Source organism: Prunus mume, linkage group LG7 (genome assembly GCF_029339155.1).
Source record: "Prunus mume cultivar Tortuosa linkage group LG7, ASM2933915v1, whole genome shotgun sequence".
Lineage (NCBI taxonomy): Eukaryota > Viridiplantae > Streptophyta > Magnoliopsida > Rosales > Rosaceae > Prunus > Prunus mume.
Window position 1 is genome coordinate 2,537,164 of NC_142704.1, and position 17,893 is coordinate 2,555,056.

Below are 17,893 nucleotides of genomic sequence, written 5' to 3' on the forward strand. Positions count from 1 at the left end.
ACTTATAAGCATGAACTAAAATGCCTAATTTTGAAATTCAAATTTTTATTTAGGCCATGTTTAGTATCCTACTCAAAAAAGTAAATTAAAAAACTATGATTCTTCTAAAAACATGAGTTTTCAAATAGTGATTTTAAGATCTGAAAACTTGTTTGGTATTGAACTTTAAACTATTTTTTAGATCTAAAAATTTGAATTTTTTTTAAAAAAAATTAGAAACCCTAAATTCCCAAATTGAAATTAACAAAAGAAAAGGAGAGAGGGAGGAGAAAAACGGGATAGGGAGGAGAGATATAGATGAGAGAGGGAGGAGAGAGATGCGAGAGAAAGAGAGAGAGAGAGAGAGAGCGTGAGTTTTTCTTAATATGTCTTCCAATTGAAGCAATTTTTGTGCAAGACATGGCTGCTATAACATAGAAATTTTCAGGCTTATCATACAGGTTTTTGTGGCTTTGGACTTAAAATCTGTTTTTGAGTTTATAAAATTAGATCTAAGTAGGATACCAAACAGACCATTAATTTCCTTGATAAAAAAACTTGAATAAATTAGTCATGATCTCATTATAATTTTTAATTTGGTTGAGTATGAAATCAAAACTAATCATGAAATTATAAATTTAGGACATGGATTTAGTCAAGTTATACTCAAGTTATGGTCAAATTAAATATTGAATATTTATCAAACTATATATATTTAAAAAAAGGTTGGCTTCTTAATTTTTCTAGTTGGTAGGGTTCGAAAGAAGCTTTCCCATTTGTTACATGACAATGCCCATTCACCAACTTAAAAGAACTGTGTGAACCGTTCTAAAAGATTAATGATATAATTAGATTATTATATGTTGTTGATGAGTACTTTCAATTAAAAAAGAGGTAAGTTATTCTTTATATTTCGCCAACAGGGGTTTAGCCTAGTGGAAAATTCAAACCTTCATAATACCTTGTTAGTACTTTAAAGAGTTAATTTTCTATAATTTTCTCCATTTTCGCTTCATATAACCAATACTTGTTTTTAATATTGGCACATGTCTCTCTCTCATTGGTGGCCCTTAGATAAGCTACCACATGTAATCCATGTAATTCCTCCTTTTCTTATGTAATTGGTAATTGGATAATGCCACGTCAAGCAACCTAAAGCCCAAGCCAACAAAAAACATGCGCTCTTGATCAACGTTGACGCTAACCTCACCGGAATATTCCAATCCAGCCACCCGTTACCAAACACACCTCACCCTTTCCCGAAAACTATAAATACTTCTTTTTCTTCCCCCATTGCTGCTCGTGCCCTAGAAACATTCATTTCGCCGCAACATGCTTTTCTCAGCCGAACTCCAAATGTTCTCAGCTTTTCCCTCACTTTTTCGCACCAAATCCATGCCCTCCCTCTCATTTTCCCTCCAAAATTCGCCCTAATGATCCTCCTCAGCTCTTCTTTAACTGATTTCGTGAGGTTATGGATCTCAAGGCGATGTTCGCCAACTACTGTTGTAAATTTATCGGTTGATTGTTGTATTTCGATTGAGTTTTGGTGATGGAAGCAGTGGACTTGACTTTTCCGGTGGACGTCGCCGGCGCGCAGAAGTTTATGGGGATGGAGGGTCTTGTGAGAGCTGGGGTTACAGTCAAGGAGCTTGAGCCTTGTGATTTGGACCGTGTTTCTGTTCGCGCAAGCCCTTTGACTGAGGCTTGCAGCTCATTTCTCAGCGATAAAGGTGGTTTCTTGGCGTTTGATTTTGTTTTGTTTTTTTTAAATTATTTAATTACTTACCTTGTCTAGGACTGGCTTGCTTGTTAGTATTATTCGACTGGTAAATTGGGATTTGATCTTTTTCTCCAGTCGTAGATTTGTATTTCCCCAAATTTTGAGGTTGTGATATGTTTTTTTAGGAACTGAAAGCAAACGAGAGTAAAAGGAAAGAAATGTTTGCTTAATATGTTTTCCAATTGAAGCAATTTTCTCTGATTTCCCTCATTTATTAATTACTGGTTTAGGTAGTTCAATATTTATAATTTTAGTTACCCATATTTCTGAATTTGGATGTGTATCTGGGTACCCTCTTAACTTCATAGTTTATGATTCCTTGGTTGTAAGTGCATGCTCATTTTTGTTACTAAAATTTCTTAAATTTTTGCTCTGGGGAATTTGGTTATGTTCTCAGAGGTAACAAATGTGGTTAGTGCTTCAGAGTATGAACCATCTAAGCTTGGTGGTCAGCTGCTCAGTTATCAGGGTGAAGAATTGTCCAGGCACCAACATTGTAGGGGCAAAAATGGTTTTTTGTTGCATACTGGTGTTGAAAGTGTACAGCTAGAACGGAAATCAGGAAAGGTGTCAAAAATGGGTAGTTCGACTTCTAAGAGACCGCGAATTGCTCGATTGGAAGATCCAACGAGTTTAGCTGGAGTTGATGGGATAAGGGATATGTCAGATAAGCTCGGATCATATCTTACAAAGTGCAGTTCTTCAGGTAATATATGTCATCTACTGGCACTTTGAATAGTTATTTGACGTAAATGCTTGTTTATCATCATCAGGATTACAACTTCGAGAAAATTGACCCGGCAAGTCTAAAGATGCTAGATGCCATCTGTGGTCTCTTTGTATGTTAAATTTTGATTGGTCTGTATGTATTAGTCACTTAAATGTTATATCAGTAATTTGTCCTCTCTTGTGAGGACATGATTTTTTTTCTTTTCTGGAGTTGTTTAATGCATGAATGTAAAGTTTTCTTCAGTGGAAAGTCCCATTTTTTCTTTGACACATATCTTACTGTTGGGGAAAATTAAGATCTCCCTGACAGCTCGTACTGCTGTTGGGCACATGAACACGCATCTAGGTATTGCAGGTCTGTTGTTTAACATCAGAGTGTTATGGATTCAGTGCAGTTGACTGGAATTAAATACTTTCTTTAGTGAAGCATAAGTGATGTAGAATCTGGAATGATAATATTGCATGAAGCAAAATTAAATTAATTGGAAAGTAATTGTCTGTAATGTTCCACTACTAACAGGACAATTTGACCTATTTATTAATTTGACTTATTTATCGAGGCTGTACAATCCCGAATAGGAAACCCTACAAACCCAGTATGGAAACTGAAAATTCTTAAGAGTCAACTATATATACTTAAAACCCAAAGCTAGGGAACTACACCCTTTTTCATTCTCCAATGTAAGTGCGTAAGTGTGTGATGCATCATTAAGTAATGCCGTATAATCTCTACTGACGTATAAGTGTTTGTTTTTGTTTTTCCTAAATGAAACTACTGTTAAACTTATAAAGTTATGTTAACACATATAAGATCTGAACTGGAACATTTTCAACTTACCGGACCTCCACAGTGGAACTTTGGTGGGTAATAAAAGCAATAGAAATTACAATGTTTCCCTCTGATGAATGAGACAGACAATATTATGTGCAGCCTTTTCAAGCAATTTAGAATGCTGTGGAATTACATCTGCTGGCTCCATAATATTCTTTGTGCAAATTTTGTTATTCCTTGAAGTTCAATTTGCTCTACTAGTTCTCATTCTTTGAAACTGAAAATTTATGTGCCAGTAGTTTCTTTATTCTTTTACAGTGCTAGTTTCTATGTGTCCATTGTATCTTGTAGGACTTTTCTTTTTTATAGTCAGTAAACTGTTAATTTGGTCTGGGTGGTTGGAAATTTGGAAACATTAGCTTGCAAGTGCAGTCTCCAAAATTTATGTTATGATTTGGTAAGGCCATCATTTGATACTTAACCAGATTACCTGTCTCTTTATGTTCTGGTTTCTGAGAGTCGTTTTTTGCCTTTCTGTATTATACATTCTAGATAAGAATCAATTGGCGAAACAAAAGAACAACTGTACAAGTAAGCGAGGTGATAAGAGAAATCTCAAACTTCATGCAAAGACTAAACATGATTCTTTCTCCATAAAGGCGGGTTTGCCAAGCTTCAGTTCTGCTGCTGGAGGGAACAACTTTTTCGGTATGATACTTCTCACAAAAGCTACATTCTGTCTCTCAATGAATCATTGACGTATTCATTCAGTTATTACCATACTTTCTCTGTGCATATTGCATACTGTGCAAAATTTAAATCATGATTTAAATGAATGTCAGGAGTACATGGCCTTAAGTCAGATAATCATGATGTCACAAAGCTAGTAGATGATGTGCTACTGAATGAGCTCCTTGATGGGACATGCAAGTGTCCTAGTTTAGACAAGGGCAAAGGGAAGAAACCAGCAAATGTTAACGATAGTTTTCTGCATTCAGTTAGAAAGGCCAGTTTCGTCCTTCAGCTACCAAGGTCTGTCCAGCCCCAACATATTGCTGAAGTAGATAGCAATTCCGACAAGATAATGTCACCATGGCCGTTAAGCACAAGTTCTGTTGTAACTTCTGGCGTCAATGGTGATAAGGGAGAACCAGTCATCACAGATCTCTCTTCATGTAATGAGGTCGGTGATCAGTGGTAATCTAATATATTTGTTAGCCTTGGAGGAAACTTACAACATTTTATGTGACCTGTTTGATTAAAACTAGAAGTTTTTATGGCTTACATGGAAAATCATGGAAAAGCTGTGCTTCAGAATAGAACTCTTTGTAATGGTTGTGTGGATAGATCTTCTGAATCCAGGATAGATATGCTGCTGGTGTAAACGGTTGCACATTTTAGTTGAGAGTATTAGGCTGCGCTGATGAGGATTTTAGTTCTATTGTATAACTTCTAGTGTTTCATTTCATTCAGATTATTAATCTTTTGGATACCACTGATGATTGATGTCGTCCTTTCTGTTTTTGTTCCTATAGGTACAGGATTCTCATAAAAAGCCTGAAACTCCTGCTAATCCCCTTGATTTGCCATTATGTGAACCTAAGTATATTTTGGAACGTTTGGCTCTTCCTCCACCCAAGGATTTGGAATCTTTGCTTTTGGATGCTGCAAAACCTGCTTTATCTTCAAAAAGTACTCCTGATCCATGCTCAGGCAAGCAAATATCTCGCCGGGCAAGCTTGCCTCCATTTCCATGGTCGCATACTTCTAATGGGCACTGTAGAACCAGTTCTGATGCAGCAAAACTGTCCACAAGCAGGGGCACATGCCAAGGTCGATGGCAAAGAATAGGGAAGAATATTGTTAGCTCATTGGGGGCTGTCACTAATAATTTTACAGACTTGGAGTCACTAACCTATGATCAGAGTCTAGTTCCTTCTGCAAGGCTAAAAATTGCTGGTTCAGAAAATCAAGTTTCCCCATCCATATCTGTTAGTCTTTCTTGGTTTCGGCGGGATTCATCGTCTGGTGCAACATGTTCCAAACAATCCTTCGTTCCGCTAGGTATGTTTTCTAAGGGATGAGTTTGATTTATATACTAAAACTTGAATGTGTCACATTGGTTGCTGGAAATTATTACTATCACTGGTTGCTGGAAATTATTACTATCACTGTCAGTCCTACTGCTTGGGACATTGCCTTTTATAATTTATAATTTTTTGGAAATGCAGAATCTGGAGGCAAGGTGAATCATTTAGGAAATGGTAACGGTACAGTTTCTACCTGTTAGCAGCCTCTCTTTATGCTTCTTGTTTGTATGTGTAAAATGCACGTGCTTTGGGATGCTTGGGGTGGGTAGGGTTATGCATAAAGTCAAGGAAGATGACAAAGAATGATGCTGCCGTGTTGGCATTGAAACTTAATCCAAAATCATTCAATGGAGGCCTACTTTGGGTTAATCCAAAATCATTCATTGATGCCCTCTTTGGCTGCTAGTTTCCCAATTAATATGATTATGGAATGTGCCAGATGATGCATGTTATATGCTTTAAATGAAATAGTAAATGAATCTGATAGGCTTTGTCTGATGGGCTATGTGCCTTGTTAGGAAATAAGAACTGGATGTCAGGCCCATCAGTTGCGCAATTATGTTTTTGTTGTTCTTGTCTTGGCTTGGAAAGGATTTTGCATTATCTATACTCCACATACACTCCGATTTCTATTTCTGCCTCTGCAGCTGTGTGACTTTGCCGTTATTAATGAAATGGTTTTTGCTTGTCCAGATGAGCGTTGTCCACAAATATTAGCTGCTGCTCGAACACTGTGTGACATGGCAACTTGTTCCTCGAGGCAAAATCCAGATGGAATCATAAGATGGCCAAAGAAGCCTTCACAAAAGGCCATGAAAGCTCGCAAGTTAAAATCAATAGAGAAACCTGAAGAAGCATATGGAACATCAGTTGTTGTATCTGGGTCTGATAATCTCAGGAGAAGCGTCAACCGGATGATGCTACCCCCAAAGAAGCCCAGGCTCTCTATGGTTGATGATAGGAAGGATTTCAATAATTTCAGCTGCGTTACAAAAGGACCAATAAATTGGTCTACACCCAGGTCAAGTAGGTCATCACCTGGCAAATCACTTAAGGAGTCAATTGTGGATATAAGACATTCAACCACGGATGTAGTGAGGCAGTCGTATATGATGCCACCACCAGCAAGGGTTCCAGAAAAGGCGTCGAACAAGCGGGAGAAGATAGGAAAGTTATTGACAATGGAATGGAACAGAGGAAGGGACCGGCTGGACTGATGAACAATTGTGCAAAAGATTTTAGTCCGTACTGACGAGGTTTGTCATTTAATCTGATGTCTCTGTGGGGAGGGTTGGTTATTGGAAATAGCTGATTTGTATATATCATGCTGTAGCCTGTAGGTGAAAATGGAAAATGTTGTAAGGGGTTCATGATGTAGGCGCAAATGAAAAATGTAGTAGTTGTAAGGATTTAATTTAGAAGGAGGGGTAGGAATTTTATGTTGTAACGAAGGATAGAGCACAGCAGCAATGAAATTCATTGCCTTGTGTAGAGCATCCAATCTCTCTCTCTCTCTCTCTCTCTCTCGCTCCATGTCTTGGTAAATAATGAAGTTTCACGATTTTATCAAAATTTTAATAAAATAAAGATATGAAAGAATTGCTCGTGTTTCAGAACCTCTTCCAAAATATTGATTTCCGGCCATGGAATTTGGATTTTAAAAAATACAAATTTATAAATAAACTCAATTCTAGACATGTATTTATAAAAAATACTCAAACACTATTTAAACATTGAAACACACCCAAAATCAACCATAAAATCAACAATTGTATATTTTTTGGGTGTGTTTATAAATGGGTTTTGAGTGTGTATAATGATGGGTTTTGGGTGTGTTTATAAAGTGTTTTGGGTGTTAGGTTTTTTTATAATTTCATCCCCATTTTGGGTGTTTTAGTGAAACTCCCTTTAAAAATTTATAAGTTGTTAACAAAATAGTTTTTTTTATATAAGAAGTTAGGATGTTTACAAGATCCTTTGTATACGGGCCAACATACAATAAAACTAAACACACAGCTCAACAAGTATACTCGTTTTTTATTTTTTTCTAAAAGAAATAGTATAGCCGTGCGGCTATACTAGATTGTTTTTTTTAAAATTTAAAAAATTAGTATAGCCGCTCGACGTTACTGGTTTTTTTTAATTGTTTTATTTATTTATTTACTAAATAGTATAGCCTAACGGCTATACGCTTTATACATACATCCTTGTTTTCTTTGTAAATAGGGGACTTTTTCTTCCAGTAAATAGGTCAAAGTAAAGGACAAACTGATGAAATTGCCCCCTTTGTTTGAGTTTGAAAATTAAGCCCAAAAAATGCTTCGAAATGGCAGTAGAGCCTTAGGAAATATTTTGGTTACCTTCACCAGCCAAAACGATGGCAATTTACAGGTAATTTTACATGCTTACTGATAAACTTTTGAGCTTGGCATGAGAGGCATGTGGTATGGAAGCAAAATCAACAAGAGTTTAGCACTGAGGGGAAATTTAGGCTTTCTTAGGGGGGGTAAAAAAGGGAAGTGTTAAGGTGAGAAAGGAGAGGTTTGTAAGAGATTTGGGTAGGAAGAGAGAAATGAAGAACAATGCTCTTCTACAGATACTCTGTCTGCCTCATTTTATAGCCGCTGGAAACCATTACTTCCCTAAGAAACCTTAATGGCTTTTACCCATTTTGGCTAAGCTTTTTCCTTCCTTTCTCATCTCATTCCTTGACTTTTCCCATCTTGATGAAATCCCCTCTGCCTATTTGCACAAGATCAAAGTTTTTTTTAGAGCTCAAGACCCCCTTTTCCTACAGCTGCCTCAATGGGAGACTTCCATTCTCAGTCATCTCCTTCATTGCTTTCCTTTCCTTTTTTCATGGCCAAGTCTGACGGGGAAAGGGATTGGGATATATATGCTGGTTCAAAGGGTGCTTCTCTTCCTAGCATCTTACATGCTGATACCGCTTGGTTCTTTGGACGTTTTTGAGCTTGGAACTTGTTCCTTTCCATGGCCTGGGGTCTTCCAGCAGCTCTGCACATGTGGATATTTTGCTCCCTACATGGCTTCTGTTTCTTTTAGCAAAGGGTTGATGCTTTTGCTGCTTCTTACCTCCAATTGTGTGGGTCTTTAAAGTAGCAAGTCAACCAAATAGGTTATCTTCATCTAATATTGGGCCATATGGGTTAATTTTAGTAGATCATTTTGCTTGGGCTTTGGTTGGACTATTTTCTTCTCCCTTGTGCTCACCCATATGTTTGGGCCTAATAAATGGGCTTGAGTCATGAGGCTCCCAAGCAACCCGAGACTTTCCATTTCTTGGCCCATCAATGGGCCTCATGTTGATTTATCACCATCCATACCACAACCCACTCAAGCAAGCCCCAGGCATTTGAGTGGCTTAGGCCCACTTAGGCTTGTAGTGTGATTGGGTACGAAATAATGATTCGTGCTTGGCATGGCATATCGCTTGACATGTTTTAATTTTATCATCCTTGAGAAGAACTATGACGCTTAATTTCGACATGGGCTTGTAGAGCCAGCATATTTATCTCAACCCCTAGCATGGCGAATTTATTTAGCATGGCACGTGAACTATAACTCACATGTGGCGGGTTTTTGTGTACTTCGCTTTACGTTTTTTCTTAATGGAGTGTCGTTTTGGGCTGATAATTTATTCGGGCCCAACCATGGATTTTTTTGGGCCTCAACAAACAGAGAGCTCGTTTAAATTTAATCAGAAAAGGAAGAAAATAGAAATAAGCGATAGAATAAATAAGGCAAAATTGTAGTAATGATCTCTCAATTAAGACCTGACTTTACTTTTAGTCCCTCATGTCACAAAATTGTTATGGTGGTGCTTCAACTATGCTTCGACTTTTAGAACTCGTCCTCGTCCTTTCCATCACATATGTCAACTTTTTCTGAAAAATAACATTTTCACCAAAAAGAAAAATGAAATTAACATGATACGGAGCATTCTTTTACATGTGATAGCAGCCCATATATAATAAGAGAATCAATTGTCTTGAACCTGTAGCACTTATTAACAGATCCAATGGCGTCCATTAATTATATCTCAATAACTTTCTTAAATATTGGGATATTGGAAGCAATTGAATATATTTGTGTCTGGGTAATTGTTATTAAGTTCATAAGCTTATGTTTTTAACTGTATAAGTCATTTTTTTAAAGCTTATATGTGTATTTGACATTGTAAGTATTTGTATTTCTATGCCTGGTTAACTTAATCAAGATTGCATTAGAATTTCTGTGCAGCTAATTAAATTGCATCAGATTTTTGGCTAACAAATATCTACCTTCATGTAAATTGTTAACCAAGCTTTTGATAGGATTACTCTCTACCTTTTTTTTTTACCACTATGGATCAATTTGGTTGATTACACAGTCAGTTAGTAGTTGAAAGGTGGCCAAGAGTACTTCTATTGCTGGATTGGATGATTGGCACCAATGGCAGAGCTAGGAATTCTATCAAGGAGGATCAACTTTAAATTACAATGAACTTCTTTAAATTACAATGAACTTAGTTTTCATGGGAAAATATATATAAGAATTCATTATAATGATTAAATTTCAACATCACAAATTTAATATCTTAGTAAGTACAACCCAAATTCTAGCAACCTAAAAATAATGAAAGAGTATCAAAAGTTGATTTTAGATAGAATAAGAAAATCAAATAAAATCCATGACACACATATATAAATGACATATGAAGACATGAAAACAAATATAGATCATATTCATATTCATTGTAGACAATTTACATTTATGAGAATGGTTAATAGTAAGTATAGCTTATTTTGGTTGTCCACAAATTCTAGAGCGTAAACTGCTAAGACTCCTAGGGACCAAAAAAAGAAAACAAAGAAAAACTGTTAAGACTGAAAAATATGGGTTAGGCTAGCTAGCAATGACAGTATTCTCCCTTCACTCGAGTTTGATTTCATTCTCCATCTACGTTCATATACAATTCGAATATTATCTACTAACATCACTGATTTGAAAGTTTAAAGTGACTTTGTGTTGATTGTTTTGTAAATGTAAGTTTTCTTCTTTTGCGTGTAACAAAGAAATGACCCAATCAATCAAATTGCAGGAGGCTTCATGAAGTGCTTCTTTAGAATTAAATTTCCATTTATCGTTAGGGTAGTTGTTTAGACTTGTTTATTTAAATTAAAAAAATTATTTTTGGTTCTTGTAGTTTTCCAGTTTTTTCATTTTGGTCCTTATAGTTTTAATATTTTCAGTTTAATCCATGTTGTTTAATTCTATCGCAATTCAAGGATACATCCAAATTTCCATCCAAAATACCCCTCCACGTAAGACACATGGTGTTTATTCCGTCAAGAAATTGAATCGAAATTTGGACGTGTATTTAAATTGCAATAAAATCAAACTATAAGAGTCAAATTGCCAAAATTAAAACTACATAGATGAAAGTGAAAATTTCGTCAAACTAGAGGGATGAAAATTGACTTTTTGCATTATTTAAATTTGCAAAACCCTTATATGTTTAATAGAAATTCCTAAGAAAACTTCCTCACCATAAGCATTATTTTTTCCACTTGGACTTGTATGGCATACTGTACATTCATACCAAGAAACATAAATCATAATGAATTAATAGAAATACCTAAGTAAACAACTGATCTAATACTAATACAAGAGCCATTGCAAATCCAGCATCAAAGCCAGGATGCACAATCAAATGAAAAACCTCTACCCCATAAGAAACCCCTCCAATATTTGCCTCCTTCCTCTTGATCTCAGCTACCACATTCCTATACTCATCCAATACCTTGCAAGATCGATGCGTGTAAGAACCTTCAATCAAATATGCATATCTTTTATGACCCCATGCCTCTCGATATACATAAGCAAGTATGTTGGGATTGGCGTTTAACATGTTCATGTTCTTCCTCACGCAAAACGTTGGGCTGCTTTTTGATGTTCTTGTTCCACAATAATCACCCACTTCTCCTTCGTGCACAAACCAACTATCAACTAGACTAAGCTTCTGCCAAGGAAACCGTTGAACAGTCAACATGAAATCTAGTTTTTTATTTCTCTCTTTTATACATGAAATTATGAATATAAACAAGTACAAAAAAATGTTATATTGTTAGATTGTTAATCTAGAGTCACGAATCAAGTTATACAAATATATATATATATACCTTGCGACGACGCATTGTGAGGACGGATTTTCCAGAGGCATCCATGAGAACGACTTCCTCAGGATGCCCGACGTAGTTGTCGACCCGATAAAAAAGATCTCCGTTCGAATCGATCACCGTGAACCCTTTGCAGCTAATCAGGAGTGATTTTCTCCACACTGTTAATGTTGTGCAAGCCCCAACAGTATTGAGTTCCTGCTCATCTTGCTGATCATGTTGTTCTTGATTATGAACAGACCTTGACAAAGATTTCAAGAAAGGAACAATTTTCATCTCTCTCTCTCTCTCTCTCTCTCTCTCTCTCTAAATTGTTAAACCGTAAGCAGAGGTTATGAGAGCAGATACTTATCGCCGGAAGAATGTTTGAGTTTGAGATATTGGTCTTACTAATATTAGGAAAATTCTCTGTTTTGTACAAAAGAGTTGTATATATATACAATCCTTCTTATAGTTAATGACGTGACGATATATTATTATAATATATATATATATAGCTGTATATGTGTATAATTGTATTGTATATATCTATTGCATGAAAATTAATATTTTGTCGTATAACATTGGTCGCCAGAAGCATGACACGAGTAGCTCTCAATGAGTGAATCTGGGTTGTTTTTTTCATTATTTATATATATTGTGAAAGAGACAACTAGCCAGAAAAGTCATTGCTGGTTTCCTATGGGGGACACTTTGATGGGATTAATTCTATACTAATTAGTAATTAGCATAGATGATGTATCTTTATTAATTAATTTTGATTAATTCACGTGTAATACTGGTATTAAAAAGGCGACACGTGTATGTTTCCCTAAATGGTCTCTGAGGTTCCAATTTTTCTCTTCTTTTGATTGAATTGGTGAGTTAGGTTTGTGTTTGTTTAATCGGAGATTCATAAGCACGAGACAAAAGGGGGAGCCATAAAAAAATAGGGAGGGTGCATAGCCTGCAAGGAGGGGTGAAACCCAAGAAATTTGCTCAAGTTATTTCCGCAACCATTCATTCAAACACTGTTTTACTGATCTCATGAATGAACTATGGTCGAAATAATATATTTTACTAATTGGCTATGACTATGAGAAATGCTTTGTTATATTTGTAGTTATTGACTTGCGTTGACCAACTATTTACATCATGTGTCACATTGAAATTAAGTCACAACATTAAGTTTGTTTAGATTTTATACCAGCAATATTGGGACGGGGGAAATTGAACTTAGAACCTCGGGTGCAGAATAAATATTCTTGAAAACTTGAGCTCCAAATCCCTTACAATATGATTGTTTCAAAATTCAAAGTTGTGAGGTAAAAAGTGGCTCAATTATTCACCACCCCCATCTCATGAAAACAAATCAGAGAAGCAGCAATAATAAGAGTAGCAAATCTGCAAATATTTTTATTTTAGAGTTTGAATCGATTTTGGAGATCATCACGCATATAGAGAGACTTTTAATTACTCTTGCATTGGATTTTATATTTATATATAACGCTTCATGACGACAAGGGTGGGGACGAGATGTAGAACCTTTTATTAATTGTCCATTTCCAAATATCCATACTTGCACATCTTAGGGCTCTTCCCAAAGCTCCCGTATTTTGTTCCAATCGATGCCTTTGAAATTTTAGTCACTATACTTAGAGCATTCACAATGAATTCCCTAAATCACATTCTAAGATAAAATTTAAGAATAAAGTAAGAAAATCCAAATCCAATTATGCTCCATATCCAACTTCTAAAATATGGAGATCTCTAGGATCTCCTAAATCTAAGGTAAGAGCAAGGTCTTAAATATCGATAGTTTCGGAAATATCGATGGTTCAAAAACACGGAAATATCGATGGAAATATTGGGAAAATATCGATATCGATAAAAATTGGATAAAAACCACAGGAATTATGATAAATACATGTAAATTTTTAATGAAACTTTAGAAGAAGTTTATTTAGTCAATCATCTATTATTTTGACACAAAAAATTGGAAGGAAATGCATTGCATAGTGGTTTGAGTGATTTAAGTTGATTATATTGCGAGTTGACAAACTTTGTGACTTAGCAAATATGAAGTAATTAATGAAGAGAATTAAAGACCCCATAGTAATTTATTTATCATTTTATAGTACAATATTTTACACTTTATAAATTGCATGGTAAGATACATGTGTAACCTTATTTCACATTATTCATTGGACATGGTACACGTTCTTATATTTATTATTTATCAAAAATTGAAAAATAATTAAACCAACTTGACTTTTCATGAAAATTAGGCACTTTAACATACTTAAAAAATAATAGTGAAGATTGAAAATTAACTAAGAACATAAATAAATTTATCAAAGGAAGAATTAAGTAGTAAACAAAGAAAATAATTATAGAGATTTAAGTAATTAAGCAACAATTTGAAGGGGAATTTAGTAATGTAAGTACTTATAATGAATAATAAAATAATCAATAACATTAAATGGATTAAATAGAAAAGAAATAAATTATATTAAGTAATTAAGTAACTGATCAACAATATAAAACAATAAATGATTATGTTAATTTCTATTTTGAGAAACAGCTTGCATATATTATAAAATATAAATACATATTCTATAGCTTATTATCACAAAGTGAATGCCAGCCTGGTGGTTAAAGTGGCTACAGGTTTTGGAAATGAGAGGGGTTCGAATCCCCTGTGTGAGCGAGCATGAGTGTGTTTTAGCAACCACAATCATGCTCTCTATTTTTTAGTTAAATTTTAGCTAAAAACATATAAAAGTTATTTTAGGAGCTCTTTATAAATTTAAACTCCAATAATGCTTTTTAGTTTAGTGAGTCATAAATGCTATCACTTTTTTTTAAGGGGGTTTCACTAAAACACCAAAAATTGGGGGATGAAATTATAAAAAAACCCAACACTCAAAACACTTTATAAACACACCCAAAACCCATCATTACACACACTCAAAACCCATTTATAAACACACCCAAAAAATATACAATTGTTGATTTTGGGTGTGTTTCTATGTTTAAATAGTGTTAGGGTTTTTTTATAAATACATGTCTAGGATTGGGTTTATTTATAAATTTGTATTTTTTTAATTGGTCAATCTCTATTAAAAAATAATATAAAAAATAATAAATATTAATTAAAGGTTTGAAATAATCATTAAATAAAACAGTATTAAATCATAGGAAGCCACTAGGAGTCCTTTCTCTCTTATCAGATTTAGGAGCTTCTAGAGATGTCGCTATTTTAGGGGGTGGATATGGAGCATAGTTGGAGATGTGTTTTTCCAAATCCTCCCTAAAATTTGTCTAAGGATGTGATTTAGGGAGCCAATTGTAGATACTCTAAGAGCATCCACAATGATGTTCTCTATTTCTTAGCTAAAATTTAACTAAAAATATAAGAAAGCTATTTTATGAGCTCTCTAAAAAATTTTAACTCCAACCGTACTCCCTAATTTGGAGAGTCATAAATGCTATAACTCTTTTTTGATTGGTCCATCTCTATTAAAAAAATAAAAATAAAAATAGTTAACATTAAATAAAGGTTTGAAATACTCATTAAATAAAGCAACATTAATTTATAGAGAGTCACTAAGAGTCATTTATCTCTCCTCAGATTTAGGAGCTCTTAGAGGACTCCCTATTTTAGGAGGTGGATAGGGAGCATGGTTGGAGTTACATTTTTACAATTCCTCCCTAAAATTTGTCTAAGGAGGTAGTTTAGGGAGCCCATTGTGGATGCTCTAAGAAATGACTCATAGTAGCTCCATATAATTAAATGATGCTTTACTTTAATGCTATTTTAAGTATTTATTTATTGCTAACTATTTATTATTTTTATTTTATATGAAGAGGGACCATTTATGCTAAACTAAAAAAGAAATAAATTATTTATGATTTCCTAAACTATGAAGCATGGTTGGAGTTGAAATTTTATAAGGAGCTCCTAAAATATATTTCTAGTGTTTTTAGCTAAATTTTAACTAAAAAATAAGGAGCATGATTGTAGATGCACTTACAAATCAAAGAAAATATGCATGGGAACAACTCTAATTAATATTGGATCACATTTACTGATATCATTTCTCTAGTTGAGTAGATGTGAGATTCATCTCAATCAATGTGGTCATACCATAGTGGAAAAGTATGTTTGGCCTAAGATCAGCGGTCTCAAAGTTCAAAAACCCCAGGCATTAGTGTGTGTGTAAATCTCTCTCCCTTCCCACCTTTGACAAATAGAGAGAGAAAGATGATCGATCGGCAATGTGATATTTATATATTGTAGAAATAACATTATTCGCAAGTATTCTCATAGTTCTTCTTTGAATATTATTTTTTTTAGGTACAGATGTTGGCACGTATTCTCAATTTATTGGCTAATGGCTAAAAGAAGATCCTCTTGCAGTTTCGTTGCTATTAGCAGCCGATTGACTGTAATTATGATTTGAATTATGGCCATCGATCTTTCTAATTGATCACTTCATTTTCTTTCTATCTTTTCATGTTCTCCATTCATCTTTTTCAAGCTTTCGGTTCTTCCTTTTCAATGTGTCTACGTATATAGAACGTAGCTAGCTACACAAGTTAACTGAACATGCCCAGACAAATATGGGTGGGTCTGCAAACCCAACCAAATTCTCACACGCCCAAAACTCCCATTGGCCTCAACTCTCAAGTCATGACCACCCTACACTGTTTTGAATTAGACGTGTACGTCACTGATTATGCATGAAAGCAATTTTGCAAATGGTAACAAACATAATTAGAACGTTAATTAAGCAGCACATCCTTCTAGATTTTCATTAATAAAAACCAAAACCAAACTTCCTATACATCATTTTCATATATATAGAAGACAATGAGTTAGAGGAACTTTCCTCCATTTCTTTTTTCTTTATTATTTTGTGTGTGGAATGGGGTGGAGGATGTGGAGGAGGCCACCCAATTTTGATGACTCAGATCATCAGATTCATGCATGGAGATGGGACCGGATCGCAAAACAGTGTTTAGGATTAGACTAAATCAGGCTGAGGGCCCCACTTAGATATTAGTCACTGCTAAATTTAGTAAGAAAAGGCAGTGCTTGAGCTGGGAGCCTACCACGTGTGTATATTTACTGGTTGAACTTCAGTGATTTGGTATCCTTTTAGGTATGCCTTATGATGATCTTGGACTGAATCTTGATTCGCAAACCAGGCAAATCTACATACACACTAAAATAATGATCCTTTTTATAGGAGGAGTTGCTTAATAAAATGATTCAAACACTTTGTGTCTTTGTTTTGTTAGAAAGGTAGAAATATATATTATTCAACTGAAGCAAAGTGATGTAATCTATCTACAGAGAGAATCTGAAGAGTTAATTTTGATATTTGGGGTCTAAGAAAAAATAGACAGATGATCCAATGTGATTGGTCCATGCCAAGCGATAGGATAGTGGTAGATGCGTAATAGAAAATATAGAGACTAAATTAGCCGAATGGGTAAAACACATAGATTATTTTAACATTTAAACCATAATATTTTAACGAGTAGTGATAAAATATAACTGTCACACCCAAGTATTTCTTGAGAGCATAGCATGTTTTGTCAAAACGCATGCCACTTCATACTTGTCCCTCGGATTTTAGATAAGTTTTTAGACTGACGTATACGGCATCACACTCAATAAGGGGTTGGAGCATCGTAAGAACAAAATTCATGGGCTTAAGGTCTTCACATCCTCAACCTCTATGGTCCCTTGCACTGTTTGAGGCAATACTTTGTTGGCGTGCATTGATTCTAACACCGCCCTCTACCTCTATGATCTATCCCTATTCGTAGCTCCCTCCATCAACATTGCTTAGTTGGATTTTCATACAGCGTTAAGTAAACTGATTTCATACAATATACGTATTTCGTTTGATTTCGGGACTCTTCCTTGACCATAATATATTTGTATTCCTCATGGAAATTAATAAGTAGGTCTCTTCACTCAAACTTAATTGGCAATAAAAATTAATTATATATCGAAAATGGGAAGCAACTCAAACTATTTCTTCTGGACTAGACCAACTCAAAATGGGAAGCAAGTTAGCTTGAACTTACCCGATATCTGGATTGGGTTTTAGCAGGTTTCAAAGGCCTCAGTACTAGGAATATTCTTACCCCATCCCAGAATTTTGATTATTATTATTATTATTATTATTATTATTATTATTATTATTTTCATATTTCGCGTGATATAAAATAAAAGAAATTCAAGGAGGAGCAAAGACAAACCAAATTACCATAGGCCACAAGCCGATCCTCATACCGAGTCATACTATAGTGACGGCTTTATATATGATCCTTAAGGGAGGTCCTATCTTTTAATTGTTGGATC

The 17,893-nt window shown here is 34.9% G+C and overlaps 2 protein-coding genes across 6 annotated transcripts; one reads left to right on the forward strand and one right to left on the reverse strand.

Annotated features, from left to right (window-relative positions):
- The first annotated feature begins 1,215 nt into the window (after window positions 1-1,215).
- On the forward strand, window positions 1,216-6,849 carry LOC103337593 (uncharacterized). 5 transcript variants are annotated; one of them, XM_008240761.3, is made up of 7 exons: window positions 1,217-1,712; window positions 2,160-2,468; window positions 3,816-3,971; window positions 4,106-4,446; window positions 4,799-5,327; window positions 5,495-5,527; window positions 6,047-6,849. In XM_008240761.3, the coding sequence occupies exons 1-7, from the start codon at window positions 1,532-1,534 to the stop codon at window positions 6,568-6,570; spliced, it is 2,073 nt and encodes a 690-aa protein (XP_008238983.2). In that variant the 5' UTR covers window positions 1,217-1,531; the 3' UTR covers window positions 6,571-6,849. The 5 variants fall into 5 exon arrangements, with proteins under 5 accessions (XP_088897203.1, XP_008238983.2, XP_008238985.2 ...); XM_008240762.3 differs by having other exon boundaries at window positions 1,218-1,712; window positions 2,187-2,468; window positions 5,495-5,533; XM_008240760.2 differs by having other exon boundaries at window positions 1,219-1,712; window positions 5,495-5,533.
- Window positions 6,850-10,918: 4,069 nt separating this feature from the next.
- On the reverse strand, window positions 10,919-11,901 carry LOC148915210 (LURP-one-like protein (DUF567)). Its single transcript, XM_089041616.1, has 2 exons — window positions 11,536-11,901; window positions 10,919-11,375 (listed from the first exon to the last, which is right to left on the reverse strand). Exons 1-2 carry the CDS (start codon window positions 11,806-11,808, stop codon window positions 10,992-10,994), a joined length of 657 nt encoding a protein of 218 aa, XP_088897742.1. The 5' UTR covers window positions 11,809-11,901; the 3' UTR covers window positions 10,919-10,991.
- Window positions 11,902-17,893: the final 5,992 nt, after the last annotated feature.